Source organism: Portunus trituberculatus, chromosome 16, assembly GCF_017591435.1.
Source record: "Portunus trituberculatus isolate SZX2019 chromosome 16, ASM1759143v1, whole genome shotgun sequence".
Taxonomy (NCBI): Eukaryota; Metazoa; Arthropoda; class Malacostraca; order Decapoda; family Portunidae; genus Portunus; species Portunus trituberculatus.
Window position 1 is genome coordinate 12,713,414 of NC_059270.1, and position 20,380 is coordinate 12,733,793.

Below are 20,380 nucleotides of genomic sequence, written 5' to 3' on the forward strand. Positions count from 1 at the left end.
TATATATATATATATATATATATATATATATATATATATATATATATATATATATATATATATATATATATATATATATATATATATATATATATATATAGAAAAATATTTAAGAAGCAGGCAACCCCCTACATTTTTTTTCCAAATCACCAGTCAAATTCACTGCCATTCATAACTAATTTCTCAAAATACTGATTAATCAGCATTTTGAGCGCACTGATAATTTTCTGGGAAGGTAATTAGGCCTCACAGTTCTTCCTCGCGAAGCCAGCAAGCTTTGTTGCTACATAGAGACAAGCTTTCCTGGAAGCCACAAGGCCACTCGGGGAGAGAAGGAAATCATGACCAATACCTGTAATGGCGGACACAAGTGTTCTTCATGCTTGTGCTTTTAATATCTTCCTACGGTACTGTTCCCCCCAGTATACTTTGAATATGTGTGAAATGATGAGTTATTGTTTTCTTTATCTGTTTATAATTATTTCGGATCACCTTCTACAACCTGCATTCCCTCTACACATAAAAAGTTACGTTTGCGGTTTCTTAAATTGCTTTTCCGTTACTTCTCAAGTTTCCTGAAGTAAAGGCTACCACATCCACTGCTTGCAAGTGAGGGACGGGTTTGTGTGGCCCGAGGAGCAGCGTGCACAACAAACACCACACATGCCAAGTGCACCGCGCTGCTGACCCGTTCTTAAACTGCTACTTTGTAAAGGAATGTATGTCTCTTTCCATGTGCATAGAGAGCTGATAATCTATTTTTTTTTTTTTTTTTTGTGAAGCTATAAGCGATAGTGGTGAAGGGGTGACATATGTGGAGGATAGATGTTTGCTTAATATTTATTGCCCTCCATGACTCACCAGCCACAGACTTACATAACATGCTGCACAGACACAGCTTCCTCCTCTCATTTGTTACCAGTAGCCATAATCTCATCCAATAGTTGCTAAAGAATAAACAGATGAAAAAATTAGTCGTTTACAAAAAATGCAATTCTCGAGCAAACAGCAAGGAAGCAAAAGTCAGTTCCGAGAGTGAGACAGAGAAGATAGGCATGACGCGGCTCTTCTTAGTCATTGCACGCGAGGGCGAACACCACCACAAATCCATCACCAGAAGCTTCCTCCCTCTTCTTACTAGAACTTACGTAACCCATTTCCCCAGAGTGACCGCTATCTGAAGATGAAACTCATGCCGAGGTTACGCTGGCCTCATGGTCACTTCTGTCAAGGACTGTTAGGTTGCAATTTTATTGTACCATTGAGTGACAGATGCTCGAAATGAGGTGCAGCAATATGGATCTTCCACTGCTTTTTTTTTTTATTTCTTGTCAAATACAATGAGCTTTAACTTAGAGTAACAAAGATTGTAAAAAGATGCCCACCTACGATTTCAATAAGATAGAGTCAAAAAATGATTAATGGACACTTGAAAAGTGACTTGAAACCTCCCTTTAGATATACTTCAAGACAAAGGCAGGAGGAAATGCAGAACCAGACTGAGACTGAGACTGATGAACTCTTCCATTTAGGAGGTTGGACAGATTGGGACTGAAATTAGAAAGCCTTGTGCGGCAGTTGCATGTGTCAGCCGAAACAAAATATTTACCAAGTTAATATTCTTTGTATTTGTCTCATTGCGTGCACCAGTGTGAGTTAAATGGAGTTCCATTCGCTCAGGGTCACAAGCAGAAACGGATACAGGAAAGCCGAAACGATAGAATTTCACTCTCGCCACATTCAGATGACAAGTTCTCGCCTTAGCATTTTACTTATTCTTTTTTATGCAATCTTAATGGAAACAATATAAAACCATAACAATCCAGCTGGAATTCAAATTTGTGGTCCGGTTAGTGAAACAAACACGCTAGCCACCATTGTCTCATTATGTACTGAGCAGCCTGGCTATCCACTACCAGGCCAGTCGAACGTAGTATTTGTTGTAGAGATGAGAGTAATTTGAAAAAGCTGGTAATTCCTATAAAATCTCCGAGATGAAAGACACATTACACCTCCTGGTGTCTTGCAACAAACCCAAGTCCCGCAGACACACGTTTCGTCCATCAACTTGTGAGTGACTGAGTAAGATTTATTCTTTTGGTCAAGGAAGAACATATCTTACATGAAGTGCTGCAGGAAGCACACACCAAATTTTTTTTTCATACAGGAGGGATAACTGGCTAAGGGCAACAAAATATAGAAAAAAAGGCCCACTGGGTTGCCAATTCCATTAAAAGTCACGTGAGTTATCAAAAATTCAAGAACAAATGTCTTGAGACCTCCCTCTTAAAAGAAGTGAACTAGTAGGAAGATGGAAAGACAGAGGCAGGCAGGGAATTCCAGAGTTTACCAGAGAAAGGTATGAATGAAGGAGAATACTGGTTAACTTTTACATCAGAGTTGGACAGAATAGGGAGGAGACGAAGGAGAAAGCCTTGTGCAGCGAGGCCACAGGAGGAGGGAAGGCATGCAGTTAGCAAGATCAGTAGAACAATTAGCATGAAATTAGCGATAAAAGATAGAAAGAGATGCAACATTTCGACGGCGAGAAAGAGGCTGAAGACAGTCAGTCAGAGGAGGGGAGTTGATGAGACGAAAAGCTTTTGATTCCATCCTATCTAATAAAACTGTGTGAGTAGAACTTCCTAAACATGCGAAGATTACTCCATACAGGGGCAGATAAGGCCCTTGTACAGAGTTACCAGTTGGAGGGGCGAGAAAAACTAGCAGAGACGCCGCAGAACGCCTAACTTCATAGAAGCTGTTTCAGCAAGAGGTGAGATGTGAAGTTTACCGTTAAGATTATGAATAAAGGATAGGCCGAGGATATTCAGTGTGGAAGAGGGAGACAGTTGAGTGTCACTGAAGAAGAGGAGATAGTTGTCTGGAAGGTTGTGTCGAGTTGATAGATGGAGAAATTGAGTTTTTGAGGCATTGAACACTACTAAGTTTTCTCTGGCCCAATCAAAAATCTTAGAAAGCTTAGATGTCAGGCGTTCTGTGGAGTCCCTGCGTGATCTGATGACTTCCTGAAGGGTTGGACGTGGAAAGGTGTATCATCAGCGTAGGAGTGGATAGGGCTAGAAGTTTGGTTAAGAAGATCATTAATGGATAATAGAGAGAGTGGGTAACAGGACAGAACCCTGAGGAACACCACTGTTAATAGATTCACGAAAAGAAAAGTGGCTGTCTACCACAGCAGCAATAAAACGGTCGGAGAGGAAACTTGAGATAAAGTTGCAGAGGGAAGGATAGAAACCGTAGGAGGGTAGTTTTGAAGTCAAAGCTTTGTGCCAGACTCTATCAAAAGGTTTTGATATGTCTAAAGCAACAGCAAAAGTTTCACCGAAATCTCTAAAAGAGGTTTTTTTTTTTGTTATGGCCTATAGCGCCTGTAGGCATATTTGAAGTGTATATGTGGGAAGCGCTGTTCAGCTTCTGCCCATTAGTGACTATTGAGTCGAAGCCAGATGGTGGAAAACTAGAATGACCAAGACTCAGTAAGGAACGCCAGAAGACCACCAGTAGAGCGACCTTGACTGAAGCCATACTGGCGACCAGATACAAGACTGTGAAGAGATAGGTGTTTAAGAATCTTCCTATCCAGGATAGATTCAAAAACTTTAGAGAAACAAGAGGCTAAAGCTATAGGAGAGTAGTTTGGGAGATTAGAACGGTCACCTTTTTAAGAACAGGCAGAATGTAGGCAAACTTCCAGTATCAAGGAAAAGTAGAAGTCGATAGACATAGTTGAAAGAGTTTGGCATGAAATAGTCAGAGGGAAGAGGAGAGGGAGGAAGAAGCCCAGAATCATCCAAGGTGGAGCTGTTAGGAAAGGTTTGAGAGATGAGTTCAGCTTTATAGACAAAAGAGATGGCAGTGGTGCCATCAGGATGAAATAAAGGAGGGAAAGATGAAAAAGTAAAGTTATTGGAGATGTTTTCGGCCAGATGCCAGAAGTCACGAGGGGAGTTGGAGTTTGAAAAATTTTGACATTTTCTACTGATGAGTGTTTGGCAAGTTGAAGAACAGAATTGGCATGATTCCGGGCAGAAATATAAAGTGCATGAGATTCAGGAGATGGAAGGCTCAAGTACCTTTTGTGGGCAACCTCTCTATCATGTATAGCACGAGAACAGGCTGTGTTAAACCAAGGTTTAGAAGGTTTAGGTTGAGAAGAAGAATGAGGAATGTACGCCTCCATGCCAGACACTATCACCTCTGTTATGCGTTCAGCACACAGAGATGGGTCTCTGACACGGAAACAGTAATCATTCCAGGAAAATCAGCATAATACCTCCTCAGGTCCCCCAACTGGCAGAGGCAAAACGCCAGAGGCACCTCCGCTTTGGGGATCCTGAGGAGGATTGGAGAAATAGGACAAGATACAGAAATGAGATTGTGATCGGAGGAGCCCAACGGAGAAGATAGGGTAACAGCATAAGCAGAAGGATTAGAGGTAAGGAAAAGATCAAGAATGTTGGGCGTATCTCCAAGACGGTCAGGAATACGAGTAGGGTGTTGCACCAGTTGCTCTAGGTCATGGAGGATAGCAAAGTTGAAGGCTAGTTCACCAGGATGGTCAGTGAAGGGAGAGGAAAGCCAAAGCTGGTGGTGAACATTGAAATCTCCAAGAATGGAAATCTCTGCGAAAGGGTAGAGGGACAGAATGTGCTCCACTTTGGAAGTTAAATAGTCAAAGAATTTACTATAGTCAGAGGAGTTAGGGGAGAGATAGACAGCACAGATGAATTTAGTTAGAGAGTGACTATTAAGTCGAAGCCAGATGGTGGAAAACTCGGAAGATTCGAGAGCGTGGGCACGAGAGCAAGTTAAGTCGTTGTGCACATAGACGCAACATCCAGCTTTGGAATGAAAATGAGGATAGAGAAAGTAGGAGGGAACAGAGAAGGGGCTACTGTCAGTTGCCTCAGACAGCTGTGTTTCGGTGAGGAAAAGAAGATGAGGTTCAGTAGAGGAGAGGGGGTGTTCCACAGATTAAAAATTAGATCTAATTGCAGAAGTTAATGAAGAAAAAGTCGAGGGAGGTCGTCATCGAGAGAGCAGTCCAACCTGGGAACATTTCTGGTCCCCTCCCCAGAAAGGGACTCCGAGGCTGGAGGCATCGAGAGGATATTATTGGTGATCTCAAATATTTTCATGAATCTAGTAGTACTTTTAAGGACTTTATAATATATGTGGAGGAAAAAGTATCGTCGTATATTTGTCTGTGCCTATGTCAGACCACAATGTTTCAAAATATGAGTCTTGGTCTATAAGTGACGTTCTCTTGATATGCTACACCTTTCCCTCTTATTGCAGTAGGTGTGGTGAGAGTAATATCATACAAGCCAGAGGCGTGTGTGTGGGTGTGTGTGTGTGTGTGTGTGTGTGTGTGTGTGTGTGTGTGTGTGTGTGTGTGTGTGTGTGTGTGTGTGTGTGTGTGTGTGTGTGTGTGTGTGGGCATGTGTGTGTGTGAAGAGACAGACAAGATGGTGGCCACTTCCTATTCTCATCATGGCGGTGGCGCGCCGCTGACCCTCTGGACCAAAACCAAACCTTTATCTTCTTAACTTTCCCTCCTCCTTCACTTCTTCCCTTCCTTCCTTCCTTCCTTCCTTTCTTCCTTCCTTTCGCCTCTTCCTGGCACCTCCCCGAAACCGGGGAGCGGCACCTCTCTTCCCTTCCTTCTTTCCTACTCCTATCCCCCGCCGCAGGGGGGATAGGAATAGGAAGCCCCGCGGTGGCGGGGCTTCGAGGCGTGGCGGGCGGCACCTCTTCAGGTGTTCCTCTTGTCGTGAACCAAGCACTCCCACACACGGTAAAACGCCTCCTCCTTGTTATGGTGCCAGTACCAATAAACCAGTCTGTCTTCACCTCTCTTTGACTATACACGTATCCCAGTATAGTTATGAGATTCATGCTGCCCATTTTCTTGTTATGCCTTTCTCTGAAGTCCAGTGCGGTCTGTTCTCATCACTCTTTCCCTGCTAAGTATTGATGTAACTCCAATTTTAGTGTCTAGTTCCATCCTAAACTCTTCTATTAAGTTAAGAATAAAATCTTGAGCTAGACATATACTGCCTTCACACGCTGCCCTCCTAGTAATCACCACCACACTTCCCTCAATGACATTACGTTACCTGCTGTCATGCCCCACTGTTCTTGGCTGCCTTACAGTAGCATTGTAGCCTCTGAGCATAGTTAACTTGTACTGTGTCCATCACATGCTAATTTACCATATATCAATGAACAATTAAGACAAATCCGATCTTGTGTTATCTGTTATTTGTATACCAGTAACTGCAATATTTTCTACTTGACAAAACAGACTACCATGGATACTACTGTAGATATGTGCGTTGTTAGAGTAGAGACCAGCAGTTCTCAACCTGAGGTTCGCGAACCTCTAGAGGTTCACAAGAAGATTTCCAGGGATACTTAGAGGGCTGATGTACGTAATAATATCCTTCGCAGTATACTATCAAATACTGAATTATTGTCAGTCACTTAATTAACATTCTATTCGATGTCAGTTTACTCGGGGGTCGGGTAGATGGTCTTATAATTCAAGGGAATCTTAACCAGATAAAAATTGAGAACCTCTGCTGTAGAGTCTAGAGAGGATGCATCAAAGTGCAACAAGGTACACATATGCAGAACGCAGCAGGGAACAAGGTTGGCTGACAATAAAAGACAGAGCGAAGCCATGAAGCCACTGCACGCCACTGGGAAAGCTTACATCTCAGCTCATGTCCTGTTCCTGTTCTGTGTTAGATGAACATAGACCATGTGATCAAAGGACACGAATCTAAATGTTTCCACTCTGCCGGTGATCCCAATCTTGTCTCACGGCTGTGCCAAATGTGTTACTATAGATAAAGGATAACATTTCTTTTATTGTCATTAGCCATTGAGAGATGCAAGCTCCTTCTTCCTATCGTTAATGTGTTGCCAGTAATGTATTGGGTGCTAGTGTGTAATGTGTGTCTGCATGCCTGGTGTACTTCAGGCTACAGGCTTCTATGGTCAAGGATTTGTCTCTCCTTGACATTAATGTGTTTTCAATGGAATGAACAAGGCAGATCATTGCACTGTATTCCTCTCTTTCCACTTCGCGTAACATTGTAAAACAGTTTGAAACCAGTTTAGATTTTATTGGAAGAATGAAAAGTCCATGGAAATGTAACATAAAGGAAAGAATTCATAAAAGTAGTGTCCTTTACATGGCCACGTGTGACGAGCATTTTTCAAAAGATGCGTGTCGTGACACATTCAGCTCATGCAGTGTTGACAGTCTGCATTCTTCTCCAAGCATTCAGTTTTCAAAAGTTTCCACAATTTCAGCTGCCTGTTCAGGAGACAGCTTTGACAGGTACTCAATCTTTTTTAATTCTTTCAATGCGCTCCTGATGCCATTCTCGTCCACAACGAAGTTGAAGTCGTTTGCTTCCATTTCGACGCAGTTGCTTTGGTCCACTGCGTTCATTCGATTTCTTGGAATTTCGAACTGTGATGCCAGTTCATCCAGCAGCTAAGAATAGAACGTAGCTTAGCTATAAGGCAATGTTGGTGAGGCGTAAGATAACTAAATGTGATGTAGGTAAAGTAGTTCAAGACAATAAGGGTCTCATCTCCAAGAATCTATTAGGCGTCTAATTTGTGGAAACAAGTTATTCTTTATTTTCTTGAATCATAAAATGAATGTTATCATTCAGTTCAAGAAAATAGCTGAATTAGTAGTCTGAGAGGACACAGACCTACTAGGGCATGAAGAGTCACAATACAGACTTCAATCATATGAAGGAAACGTGCCTGTATACCTTGTAGATTTATACCTGCCAATGAAAACACTTCCTCTACACGCCTTCATTCCTTTCCTTCTAAATGAGCACCCAGAAACTCTAGAAAATTTAATACCCACCCACAGAATCACCACTAGGAAAGAATAGATATGCACTCCCTTTCCCCAGCCACTAAACACTGCCTTGCACTACACTATCGTCATCAAGGAAGTAACACACTATGAGATAGCAAAAGAAGGGGGAAGGTATGCCAAATTTCCAAATAACTACTCAACAACTTACCTCTTCAACCTTTGCAGAAGCCATCTCAGGGTTTCTGCTGAGGATCGTGGCTGACACTCGTCTCAGGAACCCAAAGAACTCCTGGCACTCGATATCAATGGCGAAGTTTTCGTAGTCAGTGTTGGGGATTGCATAGGTGCCGGTGAAGGGAATGATGCCTGTAGTAAGGGAACGAAACCAAAATGATTAAGTTTGCCTCATCATCTTCCGTCATTGCCCTGTGCCACACCAAAAATTATAATAGTATTTTATTTTTTTATGTAAGAGAGGAAAGTTGGCCAAGGCCCCAAAAAATAAATAAAAATGGCCCACTTAATTGCCAGTCCCCTTGCAGGAATAGCTTACCGTTATTCCACCTGACAGTAAATTTCCCGCTATCACCCTTGGGCGTCAACGAGCCAGTGTTAGTGATGGCAAAGTCGAGAGGGATGACATCACTGTAGGGCGGCCGCCGCACCTCCTTCACCTCAAAGCTCTGGTCGTCCTCCATAAGATTGTAGGTCACGACGAGGCAATCACTCCGCGTGCCAACCTTATTCATGACGTACCAGGTCCCGTTGAACTGAAAAGCACCAGACAATCCAATCAAAATCAGCTCAGCAATGTATGCCAAAAAAATACCGATAAATGTTGTCTCTGTGGGACGGACGGACTTATAAAGAATCGTGTTCTGAAACTCTTTTGTTTCTTACCACGATTATTTTGCAATACTATAGATGTGATTACCAGGTTTTTAAGAATGTTTTTCTTGTTAATAAAGAAGAAGTCCCCTTAATCTGTCACTAGAACCGTAGAAACACTGTAAAAACCTGTCACCTAAACTTTAACCACTAGTTTAACGAGGTTAACGTAGTCGGAGATGCGGCGTGGATGTGTTTCAAAATAAAGTCCAAGGCATAACGAAAGCAAACACTTACCCGGGCAGGATCGAAGTTTTGCATGCCTTCGAAGTTCTTGCAGCTTCCCAGACCCATCATGTGGGCGGTGGTAGTGGCGGCGAGCACGCTCACCACCACCACTGCCATCGCCACACTTCTGCCTGATGCCTGCATGATGATCGCTGCTCTGCCTTACTGCTCACACTGACCAAGAAAAGGTCAATCATAAAATCACATCAAACATTATAAGATATAGTATCTATCAACATCTACAATGTTATCTTAAATAGAATGAGTGATGATGAGCTAATACGCAACAACACTAATAGAATAAGACTAGAATTCCTTAAGATGTCAAAGCTTTGTGGTCACCAGGACGTCTACAGGAGAGAGAGAAATGTATTATATGTTCATTCCTGGCATCATAAAAGGTAACAAAACAAATAAACACCTGAAAGTTTACGACTAGAAAAAACAACCTATTTGATTATTTCATGAAAAGCGCACATTTATTCATCTTCAGCGCTCTCTCTCTCTCTCTCTCTCTCTCTCTCTCTCTCTCTCTCTCTCTCTCTCTCTCTCTCTCTCTCTCTCTCTCTACACACACACACACACACACACACACACACCTTGAATAGCACCTGTTAGGATAGCCGTGGTGTGACTGGCATGAAAATCCTCTCAGTGTCATTTTATATACCAGGGTGTGCAGTGTGACGGAAAGGGAGGGACGCAGGAGGGGGAACAGAGGGGAAGTGCGTGCGCTCCACCCTTTTTTCTACATAACTACGAGGACTTTTTTTTGTATGAATGAAGCTGTAGCTGGAAGTGGAAGAAGCCTTAAGTACAGGGGATGAGAAGGTGATGATGGTCAGCGCGTATTCTTTACTTCACGGTGGAGAGAGTGAGGTGCGGGATTGAAAAGGGCGATTGAAGTCAGTGGAAGGATACAGACAGAGGACTTGGAATGAAATATGGAAGAGAGAGAGAGAGAGAGAGAGAGAGAGAGAGAGAGAGAGAGAGAGAGAGAGAGAGAGAGAGAGAGAGAGAAAGGATAAACAAAACAAAAAGTATAAAAATAAGTATGTAAGATGTAGAGACAGATAAGGATTAAAGTTAAGAATTGACAGTCAGAATTGTTAGAAGGCTAAAAGAGATTAAAATGAAGAGGAAAAAGAGGAAGCTGATCAAAGTTTGCGGATAGACAAGGAAGGTATCTGAAATGTAATGAGGTCAGAACACTTAGAAAGACTTAAAGACAGAGAGAGTTGAAGACCGTGAAGGAATGATTCAAGCTGGAGTGTGATCCTACTCACTGCGCCATGTTGGTTGCGGGATGTATAATGGAGGGCGTGTATGCCTAAGTACACGCAGTACACGTAGATTCTTTACTTGTCCTTAGAGCTACAAAGGGTAGGAAATGGCGGCCAGTAGCGACTCGGGAGCACAGGCTCACGCGCTAGCTGAATGCGCAGAGAAATACACAGTGATATGCATTAATACAATACATAACCCACAGAGTGCGAATCGACATGGAAAAGAATGTTAGAATTTAAAAAGATATATAAGAAGACAGAAAAGACGAGAGAAGCAAAAATAAGACAAAAGCGATCGACACAAAAGGAAGAAAAGAAAGAACGGCAAAGAAAAAACAGAGCGTGATGGAATGACAAGTAAAACGAAGTGAGAAGGACGAAAAGGAGAGAAAAGAAGGACGAGAGAGAAAGAGGTAAAATGAAGTCAACGAGAAAGCGGTACTAAAACAAGTCAAAGGAAACGAAACGGGAGCAAGAAAAGAAAAAAGAGAAAGACAGAAAGAGACAGAAAATTGAGACATAGGGAGGAAAGCAAAAAAAAAACAGAAAAGAGATGGCATAGATTCAATGAAAAGCTTTCCTCAGACAGTTGTATCATCTGATCAACTAACAGGTTCCTATATTTTGTCCTTGAGACTTTACAAGACAACGTGACTGTGGAAGAACTTCATCAGAGGGAAGGTAACAAGTACCGTGACCTCGGGGGATGATTCATAACAATTCCAGAAAGAGAGAGAGAGAGAGAGAGAGAGAGAGAGAGAGAGAGAGAGAGAGAGAGAGTATGTGTGTGTGTGTGTGTGTGTGTGTTGCTGCAAAGACCAAACAGAATCCACTGGTAATTCTCGGAGCATTATTAGGCCTAACTAACTAACATCTGCCTCACTTTAGCTGGAATGTTTTGTTGCTGTACAGCGATAAGCTTTCGTGGAAACCATCAAGTAATGAGGAAAAAGTGAAGGGGAAGTTATAAAGGAAGAGGAGGAGGAGGAGGAGGAAGAAGAAAAACAAGAAGAACAAGAAGAACAAGAACAAGAACAAGAACAAGAACAAGAACAAGAACAAGAAGAACAAGAGCAAGAAGAACAAGAACGAGAACAGGAAGAGGAGGAAGAACAGGAGGAGGAGGAGGAGGAGGAGGAGGAGGAGAAGGAGGAGTTGGAGGAGGAGGAGGTAGATGCTTACCATATTAGTATGGCTCTTACATTTCCAATATTGAAGTTATGATATCACTATAACAAAAAGCAACTCTTGAAGTCATCTGTCAGCTTAAACTATTTCCTTTTATTCGTGCAGCGTGATAACGAAAATTTTTAGTTTTCTACATTAAGGCTCGCTAAACAATCATCTGTACATAATTTAACCAGTGTTCAATGAGGCAGATTTGGCTTCTATTCGTTCGGGTTAACAACATTCCTAACATACATTAGAACACAAGGCAATGAAATTCCGAACATAAAAATTAACATTACTTTTCCAACAGCGCCAATTCATCCTTTTGTTAACCGGTTTCCCTTCGTCCAGGTAGACAAAATCGGAATATAGACTAAGAAAATGAATCAACACGCGTTTCGAAGTAATGTTAATTTCAATATAAATATTTTAATTTCGCTCAAGTAAACAACAGCATCAACATACTTCATGGCGAATGTCACATAGTTTACTAGTCGCATGGATGTTTTCCGAGTATATTTAATTGGTTTCATTATTCTCAGGTAACCAACATCAGCGGATGTCAACACACATTGAGAAGGAAAAAACAACAACACTCGCTTCCCAGTAAAGCTATTCAATGTCAAAAAAACAATGCGACAGAGGACAGTTCTGAGAGAGAGAGAGAGAGAGAGAGAGACATCCAGAGCCGCGTGGGCGTGACGCTGCTGCCTCGTAACTCACGCGAGAGTCTCCGCTCCCTCGAACAGATCACCGGAAACTTGTCACTTCCTCGAACTCACCTGATGTTTCGTAAGACTCCTCTACCTAGAAGAGAGGGAATGAATCGTGCAGGTAAAACTGAGCTCTCTGTTACCGAGGAAAGGATACACCAGTGCACAGGATGAGATAAAGGCGTGATATGATTGATGAAATATTTGCAACTATGAAAACCCGAACTACTGCTACTACTATTATTAGTACTATAACTACTACTAGTACTACTACTACTACTACTACTTCTACTACTACTACTACTACCATCCCTACCACTTCTTTTCTATTCTTCTACATTCTTTTTAGGTAGTTTTCAAGTATGTTATTCTTCCTTGTTCTCTCTGACGCATAAGATATAACAAAAAAAATAAATAAAATCTATATCCCAGTGCTTTCGCATGTCATCACACTTTTGCTACCAAGAGAGAAAACCTTATAGTCATCCCAACTTGAACTTGTGACTAGTAGTGTTGTATTGCCATTATCCTTGACTCCTTCCCTCACTCACCGCGTTGCCATCACCGTTTCCTGTTACTGCCACAGTACAGTCAGCCTCCAGCGTATCACCTTCCAGTCATTGGTTACGCAAAACTCACAGACCCAGGCTCCACTTAACTTCATGGACAGTTACCTGACTCTTCTTGGAACTTCTTTGTCAAGGCCTTTTATTTTTTTTTATCCATGTACTACATTAATGATATATGGTGAATGGAATAGTCAGTAATCACATGTTGCTAGTGTTGACTCAATAGGAAAGTTTAACAGAAGATCAGATAAGATTGTCGTTGGAAATAGCTCGGTGTGTTTCATGTAATGACTGCCACGTGTAGCCCTGACAGCTTCTTACAGGTTTAGTTGTTATGTACTTATGTTGTCATATACCTCTACGTCTAATTTATCGCGCGCGCGTGTGTGTGTGACCTTTTTGTACTCGTATATCTTCAACGGTATGCAATTATCTTTTCATCTACATCTATTAATATTCTTTATTTACACCTATTTAACAGTGTATTTTGTGTGTGTGTGTCTGTGTGTGTGTGTAATTCACATCGGTCGCTTGCTGGTCACCCAGCCAGTCTTCCCCATTACAGAGCGAGCTCAGAGCTCATAGACCAATCTTCGGGTAGGACTGAGACCACAACACACATAACACACACCGGGAAAGCGAGGCCACAACCCCTCGAGTTACATCCCGTACCTATTTACTGCTAGATGAACAGGTGCCATACATTAATAGGCTTGCCCATTTGCCTTGCCACTTCCCGGGACTCGAACCCGGCCCTCTCGATTGTGAGTCGAGCGTGCTAACCACTACACTACGCGGTGTGTGTGTGTGTGTGTGTGTGTGTGTGTGTGTGTGTGTGTGTGTGTGTGTGTGTGTGTGTGTGTGTGTTCCACACACACACACACACACACACACACCGCGTAGTGTAGTGGTTAGCACGCTCGACTCACAATCGAGAGGGCCGGGTTCGAGTCCTGGGAATGGGCCAGGCAAATAGGCAAGCCTCTTAATGTGTGGCACCTGTTCACCTAGCAGTAAATAGGTACGGGATGTAACTCGAGGGGTTGTGGCCTCGCTTTCCCGGTGTGTGTTGTGTGGCCTACCCGAAGATCGATCTATGAGCTCTGAGCTCGCTCTGTAATGGGGAAGACTGGTTGGGTGACCAGCAGACGACCGAGGTGAATTACACACACACACACACACACACACACACACACACACACACACACACACACACACACACACACACACACATACACATGCACACAAAATACACTGTTAAATAGGTGTAAATAAAAAATATTAATAGATGTAGATGAAAAGATAATTGCATACCGTTGAAGATATTCGAGTACAAAAAGGTCAGGAAAAGAATCGAGAAAAAAAAAAATGTGTATCTGTCCGTGAAGAGCGGCGATCCCTTAGTCCCTGTTGCATAACCCCGCCTCTGCCGCCGCTCAAAGGTGCGTACCGCCGAGTCACAAGGAGGCGGGACCGGAAACCAGGCCTCGCCACCCCCGCCTCACACACATCATTGTCCACAGCTTCCGTCCAGTGTGTTAAGAGCACTTCATTCATACATATTATACAACAGTCACTGTGATAACTATATTGCTTTTCTGCTCTGTTCTGTCTAGCCTTTAGACTAAATGATTATTGTACATCACATGGTTTTGTGTTGCAATATTCCGTACTGGGCTCATGGAACTTCACTTACTCTTTGTTACTCTCCTATTCTGCTATCTGTAAATGGTAAATTAAAGATATATATCATGAATTATACGTGTTGATTGTTACAATCCTCTTTAGGGAGTTTAAGGAGGGCGAATCATTCTTTATAAACCTCCTTGAATGGGTTACTCCTCACCTCGGAGGTAAAAGTAGAAATTACACGACATTTTTCCTTATATAATTTTTATTGTGTATTATTCATGTCCATTAAATACATGTTGTATTAATATTAGTAGTATTACAGTGACCAATTCCCACGCAGGAATACAAAAATAACGATTTGTTTACAAACATTCGTGATGTGCGTGATGCTCTCGTGTGCACCACGAGCCCTCGCGGGGTGGCGGCGCAAAAGTTCGCCAACGGAACTAAACGTCTTGGAGAAGTTTGTGAACTTAGAAATGTACGTCGTGGAGTTATATAGTGACAGATAAAGCGAATATATATCATAGAATATATTCATCACATGAGTTACAGATAACCATTACAGACTGGAGCACTTACACCCAGACACCCTGCATCACACAGCCAATCACCACCACACCACACCACACCACACTACACACACACACCACCACCTCCACCACCACATCGCCGCCTTCCTGTTACACCTCCAAACACTCTAAAACGTAAGAGCGCACACGCCTCGTTGCGGTCGAGTGTTGGTGTTGTCCTCCACTCTCACAAAGGAGAAGATGAGTCAGAAATATGAGAAAAAATCATGAAATGTGCACATTCAACTCTCTGGCCTCATATATATATATATATATATATATATATATATATATATATATATATATATATATATATATATATATATATATATATATATATATATATATATATATATATATATATATATATATATCACTCGTACTGTATCTCACTAATTTATCAGTTATCTGAAATTAACTGATGATTAACTTCTGTAGCAGTTAAGTATTCCGTGTGTCCAAGCCTCCGTGTTATTATACTGATACCATTAGTATAGTAAATAATAATAAATAAAACAGAAGGGAAAACGTGTCAGAATAAGAGCTGCTCCATGAGGACAGATCGAGGCCAAATGTTCGGCTTCCCAGAACACCGTTCCCGACTGTACGTACAATTGAATTCCTGCTTCCTGGAGGACAATTCTGCTCATTGGGTTGTGTCTTTAATCGGCGATTCTACGTGGGAGAGGCCAAGGGTGACCAGTAAGGCGTAGGGCTGCCTGGAAAGCCACCAGTCTCGCTGGTTTTGTGAGAAGCGTATATGTTATAATTTGCTCTCAGAAAACCCTGTGAATGGGGCATCCTGGCAGGCACCGCTTTTGCCTTCCTCAGACATGGAGCATGAAAATCATATTCAACAGGAACACGTGCTCCGCAGATTGCCGGCCAATACTAACCATTCTTATTTAATAAAAATAGAAAAAAAGAACTGTTTTTACGTTCAAATATGTTGATTAAAATCAAAATGAACGAGAGAAAAGGCAAAGAAGATAAAGATACCGAAAAAAATGATAAAATAAACGATAAAAATAAACCAAGTGGAAAAATATCTAATGAAAAATAAATAGAAATCTTACGTACCTACTCATCTACAAACCAAAAGCCTGAATAAATGAGCACAAATTAGTTTCTGATCGCGGAAGTGCCTTGATATACCTTTATATTCTTCGTATAAAAGTCCAAGCTGTTAACATATAAGTAGCCACTTTGGTCAAACATCAACAGAACACTTTGTTATATGTGAAGATTGTTTATTAAAGAAGGTTACGTAGAAAAGTCATAAAAGTTAGATAAGGAAGTTTGAATGTAGGAAGCAAAACTTTACAAAATGAATACTTATAATTATAACAATTGAAATAAAAAGCTGAAAGAGATAAAAAAAAAAAAAAAACTTCATACAATATGGGCTCAATAAATGTTCCATCGATGGTGTACAAATAAATATTATAAGAGATGTGGTTATGCCTTGCAAATATCATCGCTAACAAAGCAGACAGCGAACCAAATATATCAAACAGCATCATAGAAGAGAGAGAGAGAGAGAGAGAGAGAGAGAGAGAGAGAGAGAGAGAGAGAGAGAGAGAGAGAGAGAGAGAGAGAGAGAGAGAGAGAGAGAGAGAGAGAGAGAGAGAGAGAGAGAGAGAGAGAGAGAGAGAGAGAGAGAGAGAGAGAGAGAGACAGATGTGAAAAATTAAACTGCTGAGTATAGAGTTACGGAAATCAATGGTCACCTGTATCTATTTATTCTATAACTCAAGTTTATCATGAAATATAGTGACAATACGTTCCATATCTTTTGCATTTCCATATTTGAAAACAATTTGCATCTTTAGACATGCATGCCTATTCACCATTCAGTAGCAAGAAATCCAAATGCAGGCCGTGAGTCAATATCTCCTTGTAAGTTCCGGAAGCCGTGATGCTACAACCCGACCGTAACTCCTTCCCGAGAGCAAGGAGGTGACAGAGCGAGTGACGCAACTAACCCTCTCTGCTCTAAACATTTTGACACTTTGCTCGACGTCCGACTCTGCCACTACGGTACTGAGACACTAAGACTTGGCATCAGAAACACACACACACACACACACACACACACACACACAGCATACTCTTGTCTGGTGCACTCATACTGGTCGTTCTAAGAGCTTGGCACCGAAGACACACTGAAGTGGCTAAAGAGAAAGGCTGGATAGAACCAGGCGTGGGCTCTGCCGTCCACCAGACTTCTTTCTACTCCAGCCATTTCCTCATCATCACGTGTACGAGCCCCGTGTGTTATGACCGGAAATGTCTTCGTTATGTATCCCTCTGCCAGCTCACTTAGCACAGCGCTCAAAATAAAGGGCGGTTATTCAGGGTGTGATCCTTACTCCTCTAAAAACTACAGATAACGTAGAAACTTATCTGAAATATACAATGACTTTTCAGAAATTAAGTACTATGTGAATCGTCTTGACACATAACTATATATTGGCATTTTGTTTTGTTTTACCTTACACTGAGTAATATGTTATGTCACAGGAAAGGAAAGTACCATAATATTACGTGTTGCTTCTCTAACCACGAGTTGTAACAGTCACCCAAATAGGACGGCGCGGCACAGCACGGTTTTCTTCTCGCCTGCCGCGCCAAGGGTAACTGAGCAGGTTCTCGGACACGGCACGACTCAGGTACGGGGATTGAGAGGGTGTCACGTCAAGAGAGACAAATATAGGACCGGATTATGAAACACTTCTGCGCTGCACCTCTACTACATTCAAAAGCCTCCACGAAGTTGAAGTTACACGGGTTTTCAAAAGTATATATATATTTTTCCAAGGCTAGATACAGATTACCATGGTTTCTACTTTTTGACTAATGAAACACTCTTGAGAAACGGTTTGATCATTTCTGTGACTCTTGAAAATAGTCGTGATAAGAGAGCAGAGAGTTTCAGAATACGGACCACGGACACACTCAAGGGCACGGATCTGTATTATTATTATGAATGCACCTATATATGTGCAGAAAGGGGCAGAAAGACCTTGGAATATGGTGGTTGGCTGTCGTAATTAAAGTTAGTATTATTATGAAGTTAAGGTAAGTCTATACATACACAGCCTTGAGAGAGATTATTTCAGTAAGGCAATTCAAGGCCAATAGTACGTACATAGTCAGCATGTAATGTTTCTGGGACGTTTATTTGAGATGCACAAAATATCAATCATTCTCGAGAGGGAAATACAAACATGAAAATTGAAAAGCAAAGAAAAAAAAATCAGACTAACTGGATTTTTTTTTTTTTCGTTCGTTACCTAATGAAACAGAACTATATACAGTTATTGTACTGTCGGGAGAGTTTTGGCTAAATGTGGCACCGGAGTTCAGGAAAGAAAAGTTACAAAGGAAAGAAATAGTTGGGATTGGGTGGGTTGGGAGAGCCTTCCTCCCCATTGGTTGTGGAGAAACGTGCTGTGCTTCCATTGGTCCTCGTCGCCTCCACAACACGAGGCGACCACTAGCCAAATATAAAAGTCTATGACACATTGTTATATCGCCATTATTATCATCATCACCATCATCACTATCATCATCATCTTTCCACATTCATCCTGCTGTGCGAAGAAAAACATTGCCTTTTCACTAATTGACCAGGATGATAAAAAAAAAGTCTTGACAACTAAAGTAATCAAATTTTGCTGTACGATTTCATTTTTTTTTTTTTTTAATCAATCACACCAGATCATATACTTATGGCGAAACAATTTTGAATTTCATAGGAAAATATAATCAATGTGAGCTAGTTTTCGCAACGCATCCTTCCTTCATTTGTATCCTAACTACTTCGTTCACTCCCTAACCGTTACTTAAAACAGTAACATTATTTTTTATCTCGTTTCATTTTTACATGAGAGAGAGAAGAGTTCAGGGAAATGCAATTGAAAAATATAATCATGTTAAAATAAGCTGAGCAGAAGGGAATTTCAGTCAAGATGGAAAGTTACATTCTAGATATTCCTTGATTCTTCTCCTTCAAACAGTTCAAATTGCAAAAATTTAAGTAAAAAATGTCATTTTTCCCCTTCCTATGCATTCACTGTTGAACGAAACCAAGGCAGATCATCTGTTTGTTTGAGTTTGTCAAGATGCTTAGAATCGTCATGTAAATAATATACATACAGAAATACGCCACTAACGTCAAGAGTCAGGCTGAGACACACCCTGCTCATGCACCAATACAAACAATCCTAGTATGTACATGAAACACTCATTAACTATACTTAACATTATACGAGTATATCCGCATTTCATACACTCGTTCGCTGTCTCTCTTTTTCTCATTACTTCAAAGGTCATGGCATTCACCTTCACTAAGCTTTACGTATTGTAACTAAGTCCAATTCATATACATTTTCTTTGCTCTTCATGCACTGAAATGACGTGTTTGGTCCTTAGTGAGCCATTTGGCTGGTATCCACACGAACATCTCTCACGTAAGAACTTGTAAACTAAAAACGACGTTCACTTATTTGGTAGAAAACTTGTATTTCTATATGCAGGACTATCTTGGTCTGTCAGCTCACAAGGAGAGCCGACGGTGTGTGGACAGGGGGAAGAAAGTATGCAGGTGAAGGTACAAGACGTGGAGGAGGAAATACGTGGAGGAACTTATAATAGGGAAAAAATAATATAAAATTCCTTGGTTTACACAGCGACAGATTCAGACTCCTGAAGGCATGGAAGAAAAGAGAAAGAAAATATGGTTAGTATCAATTTTTACTACATATATATAAAGCATTGTTAGTATAAATACATTACACTGGCCAGTAATTCAAAAGTTAATGTTAGTATGTTAGTATATATTCTCTAAGAACTCTTCTCTATATACAATCTCCACGAAGGGGCAGTTATCGTGACAGGATAAGAAATAACTGGTTTCATCTTGATAAAGTTAGATTTAAAAAAGATAAGGAAGGAAGCATGTTTTCAAAATGAGAGTCCAACAAACTCAGTAATTAGGCAGCTTTAAAAGATGATTAGACAAATTTATGGATGGAAATGATACGTGGAAAAAAGTAAATATGTTTCATACAGGGACTGCCACATGAAGATTTGATGGTTCCTTGCAGTTTTCCATATTTTTTATACTCTTACATTTTTAGTATCAATCATCATGCAACCTATCAATGTGTCACTATCAATTTATTCGTCTAACGCCATTACGTCTTTTTTTATGTTCTTCCATTCTTACTGTACATACTAGCAGTCTTATGTTCAACTTCATGAAATAATTCTAAAGACCATATATGAAGCGTTTTGTTCTCAACCCGACTGCTATCAAAGGCCTGTAATTGAAGTGACACGGGCTGGGAAGAGTGGTTTATGGTCTTACTTCCACAAAATTTCATCATACACATGAGGAACATCGTTAAAAACCTGGCTAATCATATTTGTGGTTTTG

The 20,380-nt window shown here is 41.1% G+C and overlaps 2 protein-coding genes across 4 annotated transcripts in view; both read right to left on the reverse strand.

Moving 5' to 3' along the window:
- Positions 1-7,141: 7,141 nt before the first annotated feature.
- Positions 7,142-9,641, reverse strand: LOC123504489 (apolipoprotein D-like). Of its 2 annotated transcripts, none has more exons than XM_045255042.1 (5): positions 9,595-9,641; positions 9,005-9,169; positions 8,433-8,649; positions 8,088-8,245; positions 7,142-7,534 (listed from the first exon to the last, which is right to left on the reverse strand). In XM_045255042.1, the coding sequence occupies exons 2-5, from the start codon at positions 9,137-9,139 to the stop codon at positions 7,319-7,321; spliced, it is 726 nt and encodes a 241-aa protein (XP_045110977.1). In that variant the 5' UTR covers positions 9,140-9,169; positions 9,595-9,641; the 3' UTR covers positions 7,142-7,318. The 2 variants fall into 2 exon arrangements, with proteins under 2 accessions (XP_045110977.1, XP_045110978.1); XM_045255043.1 differs by having other exon boundaries at positions 9,607-9,624.
- Positions 9,642-16,577: 6,936 nt separating this feature from the next.
- Positions 16,578-20,380, reverse strand: part of LOC123504600 — a 49,706-nt gene continuing 45,903 nt past the window's right edge. For both annotated transcript variants that reach the window (XM_045255261.1, XM_045255260.1), the window contains one exon: positions 16,578-19,647. In XM_045255261.1, the coding sequence (XP_045111196.1) occupies positions 19,624-19,647 (24 nt within the window). In that variant the 3' untranslated portion in view covers positions 16,578-19,623. The remainder of the gene's footprint in view (positions 19,648-20,380) is intronic.